Below are 22508 nucleotides of genomic sequence, written 5' to 3' on the forward strand. Positions count from 1 at the left end.
AACTAATACTACAAGGACTGAAGAAAAAGTAATTTCTAGGGGGTAAAAAAACATCTAAGTTGCCAAGTTAATGCTTTCTTTGAAAAAAAAATTGGCAATTTTGCAAATCTTTTTTAACCCATTTAGTGAAAATTAGGCAATTTTAGTTTCTTAATGCAGTTATTTGGTAGTAATAACTGCCTTCTATCACAAAGATTATATGGACTCCCTCTTTAGAGAAAGCACTTCTGACTTAATTAGTGTTAAAAAAACACCTTGGTGACTTAACTATAATTGTTAACATAGAATTTTTTTAAGTTTTGTATTTCCTAGTTGATACCCTATAAAACTATACATACTATATACCATATTTTAGCTTTATCCAAGAAATAAGACCTCTTATTTGGAAGGAAGAAGGGAGAATTCATCAAGTAGGCTAGGAAAGATGCACTTACATCAAGTGATACAAACTAAACACATTCTTTATCCCCGTAAACTGTTTTTAATAATCAACTGATTAATTCTAATTTCTTTTTTGCTTGATCCAGTGGATTTTTTAACAATTAAAAAATAAGCATGCATTTGGTTTTAGAAATAAATCTTCAATCCATAAAATTAACTGAATCTATACAAGCCCTTAAGAATCATAAAAAAGCAAGGTTTATAAAATACATAAAACATTAGAATATAGACAAAAACTAAGTTATTCAAAATTATTGAGTCTATAACTTAATAGATGTAGTTAATGAGGTATACCTTTATTGCCTTACTGATAAATAGTTATGTGCAGCTTTCTATTGAAATTGTAAAATTTGTGATGTCAAAAAAAAGTGCTTGTGAACTTAGTTCTTTTTAAGAGAGTGAGATCACTAACAGTCCTTGTAAGCTGCCATGCAAACTACACTTGAATTTTTTTTTTAACTAATGTTAGCTGTAAAACACACACATGCATACATGCTCTGTGGGCAGTTCATTTTATTACAGCCTTTTAACTCTTGATCTGACCTTAGAAATTTACAGCATCAAAATAGTATTTTATAGAAAAAAAGTAGTATTTTATCAAAGAAAACTAAGTTTTTGATGTTGCTCTCCACTGTCATACACATGATAACAACCCATATTTTATTCCCAATTTAAACAATTAGTAAACCCATTGGGATCTGTATTATTGTTCACAGTATGTCAAATATGCAAATCAACTCTGCTACATAAGAAAATCCATTTCAAATACCTTCAAGACTCAAAAAGAAGACACACAATTATGTTTTATCATTTTATTAGGAATAATTCCAAATGGGTTATGAAGAAAATGTATTCACTGAATTTGATGAGTTTTCCAAAAACTCTTAATGAAGATATGTTCACCAATAAACAATAAAACATCATCAGAATTATCATATACTGGGCAAAGAGTCAGGGTGATACCAAAAGCAACATGCAACATAAAAAAGATACAATATAAAGGAAGACAATCTGCTGAGTATTAAAAATCATCTCAATATGAACTCTTTGCAACCAGCACAGAACTAATTAGCTATCAAATCCAAACTACAAAGGTAAGTTTGGCTGATGGAGGCCAGGAGTCAATATGGGAAAAAAAGTAAGTTTCTCAGTGCAAGAGAGCTGAATAGTGTTTTGGAGCATTTCCCTGGCTGGTACAAGCAGTATTAGAAAATCTTTTTGGCAAGGGAGAGAAATAAATACAAATGGAATGCTACATTTTTAAATCAGCAGACTGTCCCAGGAATGATAAAGGTATCAGTAAAGTAGCAAGGGGATATCTTTAAAACATTATTTGTTGTGGGCTCAAAAAACATTCAAAACGGATTTCTTTAGAGCTTTCACAATGGCTATGTCCAGGCGTTTAGGCTAAAGGGAGGTAAAATTAAAAGAGGACACTTTTTTCCCAAGGAGAATTTCTTTAAAACCAAGCATATTGCTAAATAGCAACATTATACTTGGTAAACAATAATTGGCAACAAAATAAGTTTAAACGCTGTAATATTCTGCCCAAACCAGTCCCAGATATTGTTTAATAACCAAGATGCAAACTAATTTTGTTGTAACAAGCCTAGACCGATTCTATTAAACATGTCCTTGGTTAGATATCCAGTTTCATTTAACGTTTTGAAAGCTCATTTGACAGCCAGTCAAGTCCCTCATACAGACCAGTTCCTTGTGTAGCACAAGTGGCTTGAACATACCACTGTAAAGAAAGGACAAGAAAATACTTGATTAACATAAGACAATATATACAACCACAGTGTTTAAGCTTTCTTAATCAAAAAATTAAATATTTCTCCCAAATGTCCAATCGTATTACAAGTCAGCAATTATAAACATGTAAGAAAAAAGAAAAGAAAAATTTAATATATAAAATGATAGGAATAAATGTAAACATGGTAAAACATTACATCTCACAAAATGATCGATTGTATATTTAATGATCTCAGTAACTATAAAGATTACTCAAAATTATCTACCCCTTTTCCTGAAACTGTGCTTGGGGAAAGAAAAAATTACCCTTTACATTAGGAGTCTTCTCACACTTCTTGCTTCTCACAAAACTCCCCCCATATTTAAAGCTACCTACCTACCTATTCATTAGATTTAGTCAACTTTCCACCACTTAATCGGAAGAAAAGATTCATGAAGAAATTATGAGTAAACTACCCACTTGGTTTTTATAACCCTTTTGTTTCCCATTAAACTAACTTCAAAGTAGAAGAGGCCTGTTTTTGAAAGAGTAGGATTTGTTGATTAAACTTTTCGGATAATTTCACTATCTTTAGTCTCACACATTCCAAAAAGTTCCAGCTTTTTAAAAAATTGGTAATGAATCTTATCTCCAGTAACTGTCTGAAATGCAATGAAAAGTTACAACTATCAAGAAAACCTAGAAAGCAATTTACCTTTAAGAGATACTTTATTTTTATTAATCATCTTTTTGACCAGTTTTATTTTGCCTTCAAAAAACAACCCTGCTTTAATGTTGCAAGGCCACTGCAGGAATACCACGTTGCCTTGCCACTTATTATTTGACTACCCAACCTACGTAAGTAACATAGGAGGGCTGGGGAAAGGCATGAATTCATACCTTCACAGCATGGAAAACTTGGATCCTTTACATTTTACCTTGTTTAAATCAGCCTGGGAAATCTTGAACAGGCAACAGTTTTTGTTTTTCCACAGTACAATACTTGCCTTGTTTACAAGTTAATGCAAAATTACTATAAAGCACATGACACCAATAGTTTGTGATATTCATCTTCATATATAAAACAGTATATCACATTTTGCCAATATCTCCATCACTGATCTAAAATAAGCTATTTGAGAGCAAGTAGAAAATTTCTTATAATCTTACATTCAAAATACATTCAAAATACCTTCAAAACTTAAATACTGGATCCTTAATAAGAAAACCAAATTACAAAATATTTGTTGTAAAGCTATTTAAAAGATACAAAATTAAGAATATCAATAATCTTTAGATATTCTAATTCTCCTACAGTAGTTTCCTGTATCTTTATTAATACTAAAGTTAACAAAAATCAGATTTTTGGATCCTTAAAAGATATATTAAAAGTTAAATGGAGAAGACATCAATGTACTTTAAAGTAAAACTAAATGCAAATTTATAGAGGTTTGAAATAAAGTCTGAAAGAGCTGATTTTTTTTTATAAGAGAGTATATTACCATATTTTTAAATAAATAATAGGCTCATTCTCTGTTCAAAGGGGACAATAAATGTTTATACTAAATACTAACTTAAGCAATTCTCCTAATAACCAACAGTAAGGAGGTTAATATCAACCTGCAAATACTTACTGTTCTGTTACGAAGAGACTGAAGACCTAGTTTATCTGTCATTTCGCTGATGGCCATGGCATTTGGCAAATCCTGTTTGTTTGCAAAAAGCAGCAGCACTGCATCTTTCAATTCGTCTTCCTGAAGCTGGAAATAAAAGCTAAGGCATTAACAACTACCAAACTGGAATCCAATTATTGCGATCACCTAAAACACGGTCTTCCTAAATGTACCCTTTATTCAACATTGAATAATTAAACACATTACTAAACATCAACCAAATTTCTCCAAATAAAGTTCAGGTACTCTTACAACTTAAATCTCATATCCATCGGTTTTTAAATCCAGAGCAAACAATCATATGCCTTCAAGTAAAGCAAAACTGTTTTTAAGCCAATCATCCCACCACTTTATTAAGGAAAACCACTCTAGCCTTCACAATTATCCATTGTTAGGACTAATAAAGGCAAGAAACACATATGGGAATAAAGTGTTTATGGCACGATCTTATGGTACTTAGTAGCAAAAGTACTCAGATGATTTTTCTGGACTTTTATCCTTTCTAGCCAGCTGGATCAGACAACAGTGGAACAACACAATTATTTGGGCATTAGCAGTATAATGAAAAATACAAAGAGTACCAAAAATAGAAGCTGGTGGGAGTAAGTACTGGTACATGATACAACATGGGTGAATCTTGAAAATTTGTGCTAAGTGAAAGAAGCTACTCATAAAAGACCACATACTGTATCATTTCATTTATATGAATGTCCAGAATAGGTGACTGTATAGAGACAGAAAGTAAATTAGTAGTTCTCAGGGGCTGGGAGTGTGGTGTAGGGGAGGGAGGGAATGGGGAGTGACTGCTAATGATTCTAGGATTTCTTTTTGGGGTGATGCAAATTTTCTAATAGTAGATTGTGATGATGGTTGTACAACTGTGTATACTAAAATTTATGTTATGTGAATTATATCTCAATAAAGCTGTTTTTTTTTTTTTTAAAAAGAGTGGATGTTGGTGACATTTGACTCATTAGGCAAAAAGCCACCAAGGAATTAGTTACACATATACTGGCACCATAGTTTTACAAACTGCACTCTAGTCTTAGGAGCAATAAATCAGAATTAAGATTTCATTTCAGCAAATATTTTATGGCTACAAGTCTGCCATAAACACAATCACAGCTGGCACAATCACAGCTCACTGCAGCCTCCAATTCCTAGGCTGAAGCAATCCTCCTGCCTCAGCCTCCTGAGTAGCTGGGGTTTTTCCAGGATATTTAACAATATGAATACATGAAAACATTAATCTGATATATGGCAAGGCTAAAATGGCATTGTCAACCAAATTGCTCCTGCTTCCAGAAGGAATCCTTTATCACGGCTGCTATCACAAAACATTTCAGAAGTAATTATAGGCACAGCATAGAGAAAATTGAAACTGATGACCTTGAGAACAAAGGATTTGAATCAGTATTTCTATGTCAAAACTGCTTCAAAACTATAGATTTCATATCTGTAAAATAAGGGACTGAACTAAATCAGATATCCTCAACCAGAGATATGCATCAAAATTACCTATGAAGCATTCTAAGAACAAGCTGCACCTTCCTCTCAACTTACTAAAGTAGCTACTCTTCCATGTGTTTTTAAGAAAGTGCTGCAAGAGATGTTGGTGTGCATTCTTAAGAACCAAAAGAATTCATTTGTGCAAGTACCAACCACTTAAACACTACCACTGTCACCTAGAAAAACACATCCTGAAAAGATGAATTTTAAGTATATTCTTACCATTTTCTGCAGCTCTTCTGCTCCTTCCTGAATTCTTTCACGATCATTGCTATCTACCACAAAAATAAGACCCTGGGGAAAAATTGTTTCAATACATTATAACAGTTAAAAGACACATTAAATATGAAACAAGTATAGGCAGCAAAATGGTATCAAGGGTTAGACGTTAGGAAGAAAATGTCTCCTTATTACAAAATAAAAACAAACAAGCAAAAAAAACTACCAAAACCCAAAATTCAGGGCTCTATACTGAAAACTGATTTGAGTACTATTTGTGATTTTAACTTATTAGTGTTAATTTCAAATCTAAAAAAATCTTACTCTTAACCAACTGATCACCTTTCTCACCTACCCTAAGAATAAATTTTATCCTTTCCCCCACTTCCCTCTGTACTCCCACATTTAAGTGCAAGTAAGTTACTAGCAGCAAATAGCTACAAAGTAGGAACAAAAGGAAAAAAAATAAATCAAAGATCCTAAAGAATCATGAATTAGCTTATTCACTCAAAGGCATGCACAAAGTATTAAAAAAGGAGGGGAGTAGAATGCAGGGAAATGATACAGTAGTTTTTATATGCTTCATCGTGGAAGGAAAAAGAAAAAAGTAGCCTTGCTCCAGAATGTTGCCTGCCTGATTCTAGAATCAGAAGAAGGAAGTCTTAAAATGTACCAAGAAAAACTCCAAGATTCACTTGATCGAGTAAGAAATCCTTAACAAAAAGGAAGGTAGTAACAATTCTTTTTTTTTTTTTTTATTTCAGCATATTATGGGGGTACAGATGTTTAGGTTACGAATGTTGCCCTTGACCCCCCCTCCCCCCCTAAGTCCGAGTTTCAAAACAATTCTTAAACATACTCACAAATATTAGAATCCTACACCACAAAAGAAACAAAATTAGGAAGCAATTAATAAAGACTTTCCTAAGAACTTTCAAGTGGGAAAGTATAAAATCATTAGCTAGAAGAGGGAGCAGATTAATTTTATAGCTTTGCTAAAAATCTATTCCTGTTATACTAAAGTGACTTTAAATATTCTTCTTCCCACAACCCTAGCCCCTGAAAAGTATTTTTGATCATTTGTCACTGCCTTATTAATTTATATAAGTAACTAGATTAAATCCAATGAGGGCAAAGGACTATCCTGCATCATTTTCTATTTATCCCTTAGCATTACCATAGTACTGGGCTCTGCAGCAACATCTAACACTTATATTGGGCTACTGTCATTAAATGACAATTTCTTTTGGTCTAGCAAATTTCAAGTCTATTTCCTTTATCTCTGTTGGAAACGTCCCATCCTTTGAAAAAACTTTTGGTGTTTTGGAAGCCAATATAGTGCGGTGGGAATACAGACCCAAATTCTCAGCACTACTTGTTACATATATTACCTAATCCTTGAACGTGCCTCTTCTGTAAAATAAAACCAATACCACTAACTTTATAAGCCTGTTAAAGATTAAATGTAAACATAGAGGTATAAAGGATCTATCTTTGTTCCTAGCTCACTGCAGACATTTAGCAAATCTATGTCTCCTTTACCTATTTCAAAAGCTACTCCTTTTAAGACCCTACCCTCTAGAAGAGGTAATGTCTCTAAAAGGGATCTAATTTTATTTGACTACAAACATTCCATTTTTATTCTGTTTTAAAATGTAAATAACACTATCAGTGCCAAAGTAACACCGAGAGGGAGAATTATTTTAGGAACAAATTCTAAGTTGTTCTCTTCCTGAAACAGCCTAGAACCAAAAGTGTACAGAAGCTAGAATTCTAAAGCTCAGCTGCTATAAAATTTCTTAAAAAGCTAAATAGTCTTAATTATTTATAAGAGCAAACTAATTATAATTATCTAATGAAGAGGAATTTTCTACACACTGTGCTCTGGATTGTTAATGCAAGTTAGAAACATGGTTACAGGTAAAATTAGCTTCTTTTACATTTTATAGCTAGAAGAACTGATCAGGAATGCTGGAAATGCAAGCTAAAAGCTTAGCTATGATTATATCAAGTAACACATAAAGCCTGCTCCCATAGGCATGAGCTTCCTAGGAAGTAGTACTTGGACTTTTAGTTCTAAGGTGGCCCAAAGAGGCCAGGAATGGGTCTAATCTCAAATTTAGAACTTGAAGCAAATTACAAAGCATTCTAAACATATCTAGGGATAAGACCAGGGTTACCCTTGGCAAAGAATTACAAGGCTTAAGAATTAGCAAGGTTTTATTTCATATCTAACTCTATTTCCAGAACATATTCCCTAAATGAAATGCCTAAGCACATTAGAGATGAATATCAAACATTGGCTATATCTTAATAACTAAAGTTGCATAATAGATATATGGGAGTTTATTATGCTATTGTCTCTACTTTTGTGTATCCAGGATTATCTCTAATCTGAAAATCCAAAATCCGAGATGCTCCAAAATACAAAGCCTCTGTACACCAACATTATGCTAATTAGAGCATTTCAGATTTCAGATTTTCAAATTTGGGCTCAACTGGGTAAGTATAACGCAAATATTCTAAAATCCAAAAAAAAAAAAAAAAAAAAAAAATCCAACATCCGAAACACTTCTAGTCCTAAGCATTTGTTTAAGGAATATTCAACCTAATTGTTGTCCATAATGAAGTTTTTTTTAAGCATGTATCTCCACATCAAATATCTTTTCTAGCCACATCTTTGTTAATAAACATAAACATTCTCATTTTTAAATAAAAAAGGCATACCACTTATTTAACATGACCTACTACTTAAACCTGGTTGTTCCAGCCAGGTTAGCTATGGTATAAGCTTTACCTAGGGTATTCACTGCAACCTCGTGGCAACATACCTCACTCGCATGCAATGTTTTAAGAGTTGGAGTACAAGGTGACATTGCTTATCATAAACATACGAAGTGCTTATAATATCACAATTTACTTAAAAAAACTTATCAATCAACTTAAACAGTAAAGAAAACAGATTAGAAATCCCTTGTGTAGTAGAAAAGACAACAGAGTTGGGACCAGATTAAACAGAAAGGGAAAACAAGAATATACTCTCCACTCTTGGATAAGTCATTCCAAGTTTCAATTTCCTCTTATATAAGAGGGTTAGACTAGAACAGTGCTTCTCAGCAGGGAGCAGTTCTGTCTCCTGGGGATATTTTGTAGGTGTGGAGACGTTTTTGGTTGTCACAAGTAGGCTGGGGGTGTTGCTAATGTCATCTACTATGTAGAGGACAAGGATGCTGCTAAACATCCTACATGGCAACAGACAGCCCTTCCCATCCCCAAGAAACAATGAACAATCTAGCCCAAATTATCAATAGTGCCACTGTTGTAAGATCCCAAACCAGCAGCTTCAACACCACCCAAATACATAATCTCAGGCCTTAGCCAAGTCCTGCTAAATCAATCTGTATTTTTAACAAATATGCAGGTGATTGTTATGCATATTAAAGTTTAAGAAACATTACTGGATACCTGGATTACATCCCCAAAGATTCTGATTCAAGTGGTCTAGGGCCATGATTAGGGCTTTAGGATTTTTAGAGATTCCCAGGTGATTCTAATGTGAAGCCAAACTTGAGAACTCCTGCTCTACAGGATTACTAAGGTCTTTCCCATGTCAGTATTATATATACACTACATAGCAATATTAAAATATCTTACAAATCAACATAGCAGATTAATGTATTTTCAATAAAGTAAACACCTAATTGGGCTAAATGAAGGAATATCAATTGTCTTAATACAATCATTTGAAACTACAATGTCAGAAAGTTTGACCTTACTTTCTACACTAAGAATGAAACCAAAAGAACTATCAATGAGACACCTAATTTATTATTTTTTAAATCTGAAACAGGGTCTCGCTCTGTCCCCCCAGCTAGACTGACGTAGTGTCATCATGGCTTACTGCAACCTCAAAACTCCTGGCTTCAAGCAATCCTCCTACCTCAGTCTCCCAAGTAGCTGGGACTACAGGCACTCGCCACCATGCTCGGCTAATTTTTCCATTCTTTTATAGTGACAGGGTCTCAGTCTTGCTCAGGATGGTCTCAAACTCCTGACCTCAAACAATCCTCCAGCCTCAGCCTCCCAAAGTGCTAGGATTACAGGCATGAGCCACCATGCCCGGCCGCAAATTCATTCTTGAAAATTATGCTGGCACCCATCCCACCCCAAAATCTTACTGTGATGGCTACATAACTCCTCCACCCTAGGTAATTTAGCCTGAGACAAGAGTGAGAGTCCACTGAATACAGAAGTAGAGATAAGAGGAATGCCAACTCACATAGTAAACACCAACATCCAGGCAAACATTAGATATTAATGTAAACTTCAGAGCATGAAATCCATAAAGAAAAGTTTTAAGAACACATAGTATTCCTTACCTGGGTATTCTGGAAGTAATGCCTCCAGAGAGGCCTAATTTTATCTTGACCACCAACATCCCATACTGTGAAACAAATGTTCTTATATTCTACTGTTTCCACATTAAAACCTACAAAGGAAAACAAAAATGACTGCTGTGCAAAATAAAGCATCATTAAGAAAATAAATTTCTTTATTGTGAAATTCTTAGAATAGTTTAAAAGTCCCATTAAGATAATCAACAAGCTTAACAAAAAGTTTCAAAATTAGACTGTATTACATTTCACTTTACAATATATCACTGTGATATTTATAAATTAAAGTCATCTATAAACTTTCTTACCAATGGTAGGAATGGTGGTAACTATCTCCCCCAACTTCAGTTTATACAGAATTGTTGTCTTGCCAGCAGCATCCAATCCAACTAGAAGGCAACATTATAGATTTAAAATATAGACCCAAAGCACACACCAAGAAATAATTGTACAATAAATTTAGAGTTTGAAAGTAAAAGTTGACTGCTCAAGGCACAAATATTGAGTTAGAAATGAAATTATCTTATTTCCGATTCCCAGACAAAGGCAACACTTCCTACAGAAGTCCTTTTCATTTTTCTTTCTAGACCCAGACAGACACATGTAGTAGTGAAAAGAAGAGAGTATGTTACTGACTCAGGCTCTAAGCTCTAGCTTTGCCATGAACTAGTTAAATGTCTTTAAACAGGTCACATTAGGACACTGAGGCCAGAGAAATTAGCCATAAAACAAAGGGATTGGATCGGATAATCTAAGATCTCTTCCAATTTAAATCTTATTAATTCTTCTATGAACTATCACCATTTTGTTGTTTGTTGTTTAGCTGTCGAGGCTAGAGTGCAGTGGCATGATTATAGCTCACTGCAATCTCAAACTCCTGGGATCAATTGATCCTCGTTCTATTCCCAGTTCTTCCTGGAGTTGGGAAAAGCTGGGTTGAGAGGGTGGGGGATGGGGGTGGGAGTGATCTTCCTGCCTCAGCCTCCTGAGTAGCTGGGACTTCAGGCGCCCACCCCAACACCCAGCTAACTTTTTTCTATTTTAAGTAGAGATGAGGTCTCATTATGTTGCTCAGGCTGGTCTCAAACTCCTGGCCTCAAGCTATCCTGCCACCTCAACCTCCAAAAGTGCTAGGATAACAGGCATGAGCCATTGCCCTGGCCCACCACCATTTTTAAAAACATAAATTAGAAGTTGAATCAGAACATATGAGAACAAGTGAATAAAGGATTACCTTAAGATTTGTAAACTTAATTTTCCTTTTATTTACAGAGTAAATTTTAGGTAAAAGATCTTGATGCTACAGGGAAAAAATACACCTGTATAACTATGTCCTAGTCCCCTTATAATAAAAGCAAATTAACTGATTGTAAGTATGAATCTCTCAAAATCTGTACATTCCACATTGTTTGCTAAAGCCCTCATAAATAAAAGATCAATATCTAATAACCACATTAAATATATCATTGTTCTAAGTACATCACATTTGGCCACCTGGATTTATCTTATCGCAGATTTTTAAAATCAATTCAGTGGAATGTTGATTTAGGCAAGGACATTTTAATATTTAAACCAAAGCATGAGTTCACACATGAAAGCAATACTAATACGTTAAAAAGAAATGAAATCATATCACTCATCTAATTTACATTCCTATGCAAATAAGTTCAACTTTAATCAGTTAGTCCAAAACAGAACTGAGAGCTATGGGCAATACTTTCTATCCTATAACAACCCTTTCTACTTTGTACCCAACTAAGGGTACCTTTAAGGTCTCTCCAGAGACTGAAGCCTTTTACGCCTTCCTATTCGTGTGTGTCCTGTAATCAAAACCTGTTACCTACTTCTTCGTTCAGGGGTGCAAGTTTATTCTTTCCAAAATACTAGTCAGAGTGATCAGTCCACCCCAGCCCTCAATCATGAGCATAAGAAAAACCAGCTGTTACACAAGTGTTTTATTTTTTCAGTATAGAAGAGTATCAAAAAGATCAGAAAACATAATTCTAAAAACACACAAACAAAAGTAGCTACCTTGAAGTTTGGCATCTTCAGTAAAAATACAGAAAACAAAGGGAGGGTGGCAAAACACAACCAGATCTTTAAATTGTTCTACAAAGCTAAGTCTCTCAAGAGCATATGACCTCTTTTGGTGATTCTGATTTTTTTTTTTTTTGAGACAGAGTCTCACTGTGTTGCCCGGGCTAGAGTTCCGTGGCGTCATCCTAGCTCACAGCAACCTCAAACTCCTGGGCTCAAGCAATCCTTCTGCCTCAGCCTCCCGAGTAGCTGGGACTACAGGCATGCGCCACCATGCTCGGCTAATTTTTTCTATATATTTTTAGTTGTCCGATTAATTTCTTTCTATTTTAGTAGAGACGGGGTCTCGCTCTTGCTCAGGCTGGTCTCGAACTCCTGAGCTCAAACAATCTGCCCGCCTCGGCCTCACAGAGAGCTAGGATTACAGGCATGAGCCACCGCGCCCGGCCTCTGATTAGATTTTTAAGTAAACCAAAATTCACCTTTAACTACATCCAAATACGATTAAGCCAAGTCAGAACTGCAACTGAGATGTTGCCTAGAAATAATAAAAACAAAAATTTGAGTCAAATTTTGAAGACTATGGCACCTGCCAGTCCTCATTGGAGATCCAATCGGACCTTTTACCACCCTTTAAAAACAATGAAAATCCAAAAATACGGACAAAGAATGGAAGAAATTCAAGACAACTCATGATTACGTAATTATTTTAAGTTACAGAAAAGCACGTAGATAATCCAAATTTCTTTTAACAAGTTTTATGCCTGTTTGTATGCATATTTAATAGTGTCTTCTACTTCTGTCAAAATTTTTTTTACCCAACATGTATTACTTTCATTAAAAAAAGGAAGAATGCATCCGTAAGCATCCACAATTATTTTTTAAACAAAAATTACAAGACAATAGTTTAGTGGCTTACAGTCACATAGAAAGTATCTTTTGCAGTTGTATCCAAAATAATAATACTGTATAAATGTAAGCCAAGAGTTTTTTTTTAAAAGTTATTTCTACTGTGACCTTTAAAATGCACAAATTATATGTATACCATCATCACTTAAAACTTTTTATATAGCTTTTTTCACTCAAAAACATGTTGGTCTAACAATTTTGTGCCATTTTAGTCATTTCTTAAGTATGTATTTTCTTAATGTTACAATATTTGGCAATGAGATTTTTCCACAAAATGAAACTAACCAATTCTCAACTAACCATGATAAGACTAATCTGCATGGCCCAGAAATGTTCCCCCTCCCTTCCACCTCCATAAACAAGTCACTGTATTGAAAGATATACAAGAATTGCTTGTCCTCCTTAACTAAACCAAGCACTTTGACTAAAGTGTTAATATAGCAGCAAAACTATCTCAAAAAATCTTTGCCAGTCTTATTAAAAAGTATGTCTATCAAATTATGGCAGCAAGAAATACTTATATTTTAACTTAAAGAGTTAGATCCAATTGCCTCAACTTTGAGGAAAAAAATGCAGAAAGGAAAAAGACTAGGAAGAAAAAAGTATATTTTCAGATGGATAAAATTTTTCTTCATGTTTTCCTTTATCTATCAAATTTTCTACAAGCTTGAAATGCATCTTCATAATACTTTTTTCTTTTTTTAAGCTTCTCTTTTCTTTGAATAATAATTAAAAAATATTTTTTCTTGCCCTTCCGCCATGTGATAAAATTTAAAACTGTGTGCTTATTGTATTCCAAGCACAATACTAGCTGATTCCACACATCTTTGTAATTTAATCCCCAAAATAACCTTCCATTTTTCAGATGAACCATCTAGTGTTCAGAAAATGTCCCCAGAATCACAAAAGTAGAGTAACAGATATTAAAAAACCTAGGTCTTGTGGAGAAATTAGAACTCTCATACACAGATAGTAGGAATGAAAAATGGTGAAGCTGCTTTGCAAAAGTTATGTCAGTTCCTCAAAATGTTACCTTTTTCCCACAAAATGTTAAACACAGTTACTATGACACAATTCCACTCCTAGGTATTTACCCAAGAATTAAAAAGATATGCCCACACGAAAACTTGTTCATGAATGTTCACAGCAGCATTATTCATTAGAACCAAAAAGTAGAGACAACCAAATGTCTATAAACTAATGAACGGATAATCAAAATGTGGTTTATCCATACAATGGAATTACTATTTGGCCATCAAAAGCAATAAAGTACTGATATGTGCTATAATATGAATAAACTTTGAAAACATCATGCCAAGTGAAAAAAGCAGACACAAAAGGCCACATATTATATGATTCCATTACATGAAATATCCCGAATAGACAAACCCATAGAAACAGAAAGTAGATTAGTATTAATAGGTGCTAGAGGATGGGGAGCAGGAGGAATGGGAGTGATTGCTGATGGGTATAAGGTTTCTTTTTGGGATGATGAAAATATTCTGGAATTAAACAATGGTGATTACACAGCTATGAATATAAAAACCAATGAATGTTCACTTTAAAGGGGTAAACTTGGCTGGGTGTGGTGGCTCAGGCCTGCAATCCTAGCACTTTGGGAGGCCGAGATGGGAATCTGAGACCAGCCTGGGCAACATAGCAGGACCCCATCTCTTTAAAAAAAAAAAAAAAAAGGAAATTAGCCAGGCGTGGTGACACCGTGCCTGTAGTCCCAGCTACTCGGGAGGCTGAGGCAGGAGGATCACTTGAGCCCAAGAGTTTGAGGCTGCAGTGAGCTGTGATGATGCCACTGCACTGAGCCTAGGCAACCGAGTGAGACACTGCCTCAAAAAAAGGGGGGGGGGGCTGACGGGGGTAAACTTCATGGTATATGAATTACATATCAATTCTGTAAAAAACGAAAACAAAGCAGAACAAAAAAAAACCCAGTTCTGATGCCAGAGATCTCTAACAGTATTTATATACAGTCATCCATCCTGCCTTTAGGTATTTCTGGTGGACACAGTGTATCTTAATATTTTATCTATCTAATTCCTCAGAGACTTGACCATCCAAACGGAAACAGAAACTGAAACTATCAGGTATGTGGGAAAATTATAATGAGCTTCGGTTTTGCTTCTAACCAACAGATCAGGAAGGAACATCTGCACTTTTATCAATGAGTTTATTAGCACCAAATTATCAAAGTCTCCACAGCGATATTTTGTAATATAATGCGAAAAGGTACATACATCTAAGGATGGCTGCATCTATCAACTTCCAGTGGCACAAAACTAAAGATTTTTGCCTTTTCAGTTGTTCCCTATATTCACATAACTAATCAGAAGACCATTTTTTTTAAAAAAGGCTGGCAATTATGTCTTCAACAAAAGAAATGCTTGTAATATGCTAAGTCAAAAAGAAAGAACACATGAAATACCACTCTTTAGCTTGAAGCCTCACTTAAAATACTGGCAATATTTTTTAAATTGGCAAATACAGGATCTTTTCTCCTGAACCTCCCTGATTCCCAAAAACCACAGTTACCAACAAGGCAATACAGAACTACACTGTTGCTAGGAAACTTGTAGAAAACAACACTTTTTCAGCTTTTCAACAGGCAAGAACTCAAAAATTCAAAGTAAAGAGATTAGAGAAATTCTTGTGTATAACACTTTTGGATATAAACATAATTTAGGGATTCATTTACCAAATTACATCTTATCACGGATCAAAGTATAGACACTAGACTTAGAATAATGCAGAAGCCACTGCTTTCTAACTCAGGCAATATCATTCACATGAATAATTTTGCCTTATAAATATACTACATAATTCCTGTCAATCAACAGTTCAAATGACATTAAATTTCACACACTGTATTGGCTTTTTATTACAGTTAACTATGAATTAACTTTCAAACACCTTTTAAAATTACTTGAACTTTTACTTTTGGGAGAGCAGCTATTGTAGGAATGGAATTTAAAACTTCTCTAGAGAAGCTTGGCAAACCAGACACATTAGCTGCTATCTCTTAATACACTTTAAAATGTAAAGTCTAAAAAAGCCGCTGACTCAAGAAGGCATGAATTTTATCCAAGCATTATCAAAGAAAAAGAAGCACACTAATGTAATATGAAAAAACATTAACTGATAATTGTAATAGTTGAATGGGGCAGACACTTTAAAAGTGATTATTTATACAATTACTCATAAAGGCAGACAGAAAAATTTAAGAATTATCAAACTTCCAAATCACCCTTTTTCCTGTTCATGCACGTATTCCCCTCATCTGTTGCTACTTTCTTTGATGAGCTACCATAAAAGGTGAGTTTGACTGAAGTGTTTTTAATCCAGGAAAATTGATTATCCCAAAATTAAAATACAGGGCCGGGCGCGGTGGCTCACGCCTGTAATCCTAGCACTCTGGGAGGCCGAGGCGGGCGGATTGTTTGAACTCAGGAGTTCGAAACCAGCCTGAGCAAGAGCGAGACCCGGTCTCTACTAAAAATACAAAGAAATTAATTGGACAACTGAAAGTATATAGAAAAATTTAGTCAGGCATGGTGGCGCAAGCCTGTAGTCCCAGCTACTCGGGAGGCTGAGGCAGAAGGATCGCTTGAGCCCAGGCGTCTGAGGTTGCTGTGAGCTAGGCTGACGCCATGGCACTCTAGCCCGGCCAACATAGTGAGACTCTGTCTCAAAAAAAAAAAAAAAAAAAAATTAAAGTACAAAACAAGAATAGCAGACCCAAATAATAAAAAATTTGAAATAAAATGAATGACTCTCATGACTTCATGACTTCAATCCCCTGCACAAATGCAGAAAGTTAAATCCTTTTCCTCTTCCATTTTCTTCCAATCATTATCTGGGGGGAGGGAAACGCCTCCCTAATATAGTAAACATAGGAAAAGTGTTTCCAGCATAATTCTACCTTTCTTTCCCCGACCCCAACACTTTTTTTTTTTTTTTTTTGAAAAGAGACAGGGTCTGGTCCTACCGCCCAGGATGGAATGCAGAGGCACAATCATAGCTCACTGTAACCTCAAACTCCTTGGCTCAAGCAATCCACATGCCTCAGCCTCCTGAGTAGCTGGGACTACATGCATGCGCCACTATATCCAGCTTTTTTAGTTTACTATAGAGATGGGGTCTTGCTACGTTGCCCAGGCTGGTCTCGAACTCCCTCAGCCACTCAAAGTGCTAGGATTACAAGCCACCTCACCAGGCCTCCCACACACACCAAAGACTAAGAAAACGAAAAACAGCAATTCATTTACAATAAATCATAAGTAAAAAGACCAATGCACTACATTTTCTGGAACACAACCATATATACTGGTTAATCTCTTTAAGGAACAGGCTGGAAATTCATTTACCACAAAGTCCTCCCGTTGACTTCCAATGTTTTTAGACTAAAAATTTTCAGCCACTTAGAGTTTAAATAATATGCTTGCCTTCCTAAAATAATTCTCTGTCCTCTTCACAAAGAAAATCTGAGATACTTTGAAAGAGAAAAACACTGATTTACCTTTATGAATGAATCATGAACAATTACTTTATAAATTTTAAGAAGGCTGAATTAACAGGAAAGTAAAACAAGAACCAAATATGTATACTCTCATTCTTTATATATCTTCAAGTAGTACAGAAGCTTGTTTTTGAAAACTTTTCAATGGTAGTAGAACTCAAAAATAACACCCCTCCCAAAACACTAATGAACCAACAAGTTTCAATGTTCAAAGTTAGAGCAGCTCCTTTTAGTATTATTCAAGTCGACAGAGCTCCACTGTGATGTAGAGACAACTCACAGTACTAATGGGAGGGGTTGCTTACATCACCTGAGTGACAGCCCTTCTCCCTCAGCTGAGCAAAAAACGGACCAGGAAAAGCAGTTTTTCAAAAGCCCATTTTCTAAAAAAGAAAGAAAATTTCAAAAAAACAATTTTGTAGTCACTATTTAACAAACCTACCCTAAAATTAAGCGTCATGATGTTTAGTTCACTTACTAAAAACTTAGGTTAAAAAAAAATTGTTTTCTAAAAGTTTTTTGCATTAAACATTGAGCAAGCTAGATAAAAATTAGTTTGAAAACCAAAGAGAATAAACCAAATATATTTAAAATTCTTGAAAGCAGCCAAAAGAAACAGACAAGATAAACTTAATTTTCGGAGAATGAGCTTATTAATAAGAAGAACGGAAAAAATGCAGCCGAACCCAGTGACAGGCAAAGTTTAGCAAATTGAGCGTGAGGACTCCAGACTCCTCGGAAACCTTGCTCCCTAGCCACGGCACAGGGCCTGGTCACTTCCTGCCCCTGGGCGGCTCCGGGCTCTCGGCGGCCACTCGCTCACATACCAATGGAGTGTGTATATGAAGTGGAAAGCGGGAGGCGAAAAGCTGGAGTCGCTGTCCCTCCCTCCCAACCGCTGCGCACACCCTGGGAAGAGGGGATGCAGATCCCACCCTCAGAATAGGCCTCTCCACTGTTCACTTCTGACTTCGCTTCCCCCATAACTCCGCCCAATCTTGTCCAGCTTTCAATAAGATCCAGGAAAGAAAGCGAAGCCCAGAAAGAGGAAACCTTGCCTGAGGCCCCTGTCCCTGCCTCATCGGCGACAGATACCGGGCGATGGTTCACTCTTCGCTCCATTGTTTCCCCTTAAAGAGTCCTCTTGACCCACAACCGGCCGCCCCTCCCCCACCACGGCCCGCGGAGGAAAGAACAGGCCCGGAGACCGTCCCAATCAGAGAGACCTGGCCTTTCCCGGATCTCCACTGGGGCCTCTCACTCACCCATCAAAATGCGCATCTGCTTCTTGCCAAAGAGGCGGGAGAAGAGAGAGGAGATGGTGAGGCCCATGGCGGTAGTGGCACTTGCGATGGGCAGAAGGGGTTTGGGGCGTCCCCAGGCCTTCTCTCTTCACGCTCCCGGCAAACTGAAGTAGAAGAAAAAGAAAGAGCTGAGAAAGAAAGAAAGGGCAGCGGGGACGTCTCGCTGGCCGGTGTGTCGGATAAAGCTCCGGGACAGGAATTAGCGGGACGAGGACCTACTGGGCGACTGGCTCGGCAGCTCCGGGTTTGGCCTTAAGGTTCCTGCTGTGCCACGTCACGCGACAGCCGCGGCGACTCCGGCAGCGGCCCGGCCCCTCCAACGCGGACAGAATCGCGTCACCGCCTCCCCATCCCCCTGTGCTTCCGGTGCTGCCTGAGCCACAGCGCTTGCGCACGCAGGGGATTGGCCAGTTTTGCTGACGTGTTTCTCTCGTCGCCACCACCTCCGGGCGTTAGCACATGCGTACTGGGAGACCGACAGAGTCCCACAATGCCTCGCTTCGTCACTTCCAATTAGACTCCAAGCGAGACGCTTCCGCCCGGATGAATTCCTCCTAGGGGCTGTAGTCCTTGCTTCCGGGAAGTCGAGCTGTGCATTATGGGTTAGGGCGGTGAACCTCGTCCACGTCTTTAACGCTGCGCGCGTTGGGGATTCCCTGGTCCCGTGAACGTACCCCTTTTCACGCACGGGACCGGACGTTTGCCGTAGTACAGAGGTGAAGACCCGCCCTGCCCCTTTGTGGACAAAGGTGGTTAAAAGGAGACGAGTGGTCGGAGAAATTGTGGCAGCCTATTAAGGAGCTAGACCTAAGACACTTAGACCCCTACGCCAGATCAAGCTGAAGATCCCTAATAATGTGTGAAGACAGGAGAGCTATAAGACACTTTCACCGGCTATTGCTTTGTGAATAGGAGTCAACGAGGTAATCTTGCTTTTCTTGCACTTTTTCTCCCCTAGAAGAAGCTTGAAAGATATATGCCTTACGTTAAGGAAGTGGAAAGCCTCCTCACTTTAAAAATATTTATGATCTTGCTTTACTGTTTACAAAATAAGGTATTTAAAAAAAAAGTATCGAAAAACATGTCCCTCATAATTTTCACCACCTTCCACATATTTCTTCTGCCACACTGTTGCTGTAGTTTAGGATTAGTAGCTACCGCAAACCTCACTCTTACTCTAGTTAAACCATGTTCACCCACCTCTCAGATGCCTTGGAAAATACTTTCTCGACCTGATGACTAAATAAATCTCCCTATACTTAGCCTCAAAGCATCATAACCTCCCTTCGCAGTTACAATTTCACATTTAAGGTTACTATATTTGACAACCCGCGTCCCTTTCCAGATTTGTCTGAAAACACTAGGAAAGCAGAAAACTAGTTCGTTTTTATATTCCATTGTATTCCTTGAACTTGGCACGCAGCAAAACTCAATAAATACGGTTGAGTGATAGGGGGATGATTGAATAAACTATGGTATATCCATACTATGGAATACTATAAGGAGTTAGAATGATATGGAACTATATATTATAAAGAAAAGTGGAAAATCGCCAAGTAGTACTTACTGTAAAGTAATGTAAAAATACAGATTACTGGCTGGGCGGGGTGGTTCTCGCCTGTAATCCTAGCACTCTGAGAGGCCCAGGCGGGAGGATTGCTTGAGCTCAGGAGTTCCAGACCAGCCTGAGCAAGAGTGAGACCCCGTCTCTACTAAAAATAGAAAAATCAGCCCAGCGTGGTGGTGTGCGCCTGTAGTCCCAGCTGCCTAGGAGGCTCAGGCAGGAGGATACCTTGAGCCCAGGAGTTGAAGGTTGCAGTGAGCTAGCATGATGCCACTGCACTCTAGGCGGGGCAACAAAGTGAGACTCTTAAAAAAAAAAAAAAAGTATATATTATATGGGGGGGATATTACCCCTGGGTGTGTGTGTGTGTGTAAGTGCAGAACAAGAACTTGAAGGAGGCCGGGCCCAGCCCAGCACTTTGGGAGGCTGGGGCGGGAGAATCACCTGAGTTCAGGAGTTTGAGACCAGACTGGGCAAAATAGTCAGATGCCCCCACCTGCTACCCTCGACCCCCACCACAGGTCTCCATAAAAAATAACTTTAAAATTAGCTAGGTGTGGTGTCCAAGTGCCTGCAGTACCTACCAGCTACTCAGGAGGCTGAGATGGGACCATGGCTTGAGACTGGGTGTCCAAGGCTGCAGTGAGCTATGCTCCTGCCACTGCCCTCCCTCCCCTCCCTGGACAACAGAATGAGACACCTCTCAAAAAAAAAAAAAAATTAAGTAGACTTCACTTGCAGTAATGGTAGTTTGGTAGTTGGTGGAGGGAAAAGGTAGCCTTCCCAGGGAGTGAGGGAACCTAGTTTTGGAGTGGTAGTCTAAGGAGAGCTTGTCTGTACTTTTTAAAGTCCACTTTATTGAGATATAATTTATGGCAATAAAATTCACCAATTTTAAAGCATACAATTTCATGAATTTTAACAAATGTATACAGTAGTGTAACTACCATCATAATCATGATGACAAACATTCCTATTAACCCAAAAAGTTCCCTCATGCTCCTTTGTGGTCATCTTCTCCCCTCACCTCCAGCCCATGGCCACTCATTGATCTCCCGTCACTATAGTTTTGCCTTTTCCAAAATTTCATACACATAAAATCATACAGCATGTCTGGCTTCTTTCTCCTAGCATAATAATCTTGAGATTTATCCATGTTATTGAGGGTATCTGAAATTCTTTATTAACAAGTACTATTAATATTCCATTATATACAATTTGTTTATCCATTCACCAATTGATGGACTTTGGGTTATTTAAAGTTTTGGGCTATTATGAATAAAGCTGCTATGAACATTTGAGTGTGTGTTTTTGTATCTATTAATTTTATAAGATGAATTTATTCATGCATTACCGTACTTGTGTAATTTAAAAATCATCTTCAAATTTGACGAATGAATTAACCACTGTTAGTCTGACATATGTTTTTCCAGATTTTCCTCTCTGAAATACTACTGTCCATATAAATATTAATGGGATTTTATACTGGTAAGCAATTCCTTTTTCAATTTAATATATTGTGGACATTTAGAAATATCAGTATTTAAAGGTTTAACTCATTCTTTTTACCAGCTGAATTCCATTGTATTCATGTAAAATAACTTATTTAACTGATTTATCAAATTGTTAAATGTGCATGCTCTTTGATCCAAAAATTCTACTTCTAAGAAGTTATGGTAAGGAAAATTTCCCTCAAGTTTGGTAGGCTGTACTTCTAACATGTTCAGTGTTCATTATAGCATTATTTGTAACAGAAAACTGGAAACAATTTTTTAAAAAATGAAATATTTAAATCTTGTTTCTTTCTTTTGCTATCCACTTGCCCAAAATACTCCAATTTTGCTTTTGCTTTGCTAAAATTGTTTAAATTCACAACAATGATAAATTAATTAGACACATTGCCAGGATAAAGATTTAGTCCATTTTCCTAAAAGTGCTGTCCTATTCAGTTCTGTAGTTGTTTATTTCAGCTGGTGCATTTCTACAGAATGGGGTGAATAAGAAAAACCTGCAAACTTTCAAGGAGTGTAAGCTGTTTTGTATAGTTAAAGGCTTGCTGAGTAAATCTCCCTTTGGTAGAACTACCCTTCAGAGACTGTCCTTTCTTAGGAGTGGCCCTAGGCAATCAAAAGCAAAAACTTCTTTACTCAGGTAGATCTATGAGGTGAAGTCATTGTAGTAGTAAAGCCAAC

At 36.9% G+C, this 22508-nt stretch overlaps 1 protein-coding gene across 1 annotated transcript; it reads right to left on the reverse strand.

Annotated features, from left to right (window-relative positions):
• Positions 1-1243: 1243 nt before the first annotated feature.
• ARF4 (ADP-ribosylation factor 4) lies at positions 1244-19075 on the reverse strand. Its single transcript, XM_012664558.1, has 7 exons — positions 18972-19075; positions 18714-18856; positions 10280-10360; positions 9957-10066; positions 5581-5652; positions 3811-3936; positions 1244-2185 (listed from the first exon to the last, which is right to left on the reverse strand). The coding sequence occupies exons 2-7, from the start codon at positions 18778-18780 to the stop codon at positions 2099-2101; spliced, it is 543 nt and encodes a 180-aa protein (XP_012520012.1). The 5' UTR covers positions 18781-18856; positions 18972-19075; the 3' UTR covers positions 1244-2098.
• Between the last annotated feature and the right edge of the window lie 3433 nt (positions 19076-22508).

This window comes from Propithecus coquereli, unplaced genomic scaffold (genome assembly GCF_000956105.1).
Source record: "Propithecus coquereli isolate 6110/MARCELLA unplaced genomic scaffold, Pcoq_1.0 Scaffold1, whole genome shotgun sequence".
Lineage (NCBI taxonomy): Eukaryota > Metazoa > Chordata > Mammalia > Primates > Indriidae > Propithecus > Propithecus coquereli.

What these genes read in the sequence shown, in the direction of transcription:
- ARF4 (XM_012664558.1), bottom strand. Translation starts at nt 18,780, where the DNA reads ATGGGCCTCACCATCTCCTCTCTCTTCTCCCGCCTCTTTGGCAAGAAG. An exon ending in TACCACCATTCCTACCATTG is followed by an intron (nt 10,067 to 10,279) that starts GTAAGAAAGTTT and finishes TTTCCTTTGTAG; the next exon opens with GTTTTAATGTGGAAACAGTA. An exon ending in AGTCTCTTCGTAACAGAACA is followed by an intron (nt 2,186 to 3,810) that starts GTAAGTATTTGC and finishes CTTTCTTTACAG; the next exon opens with TGGTATGTTCAAGCCACTTG.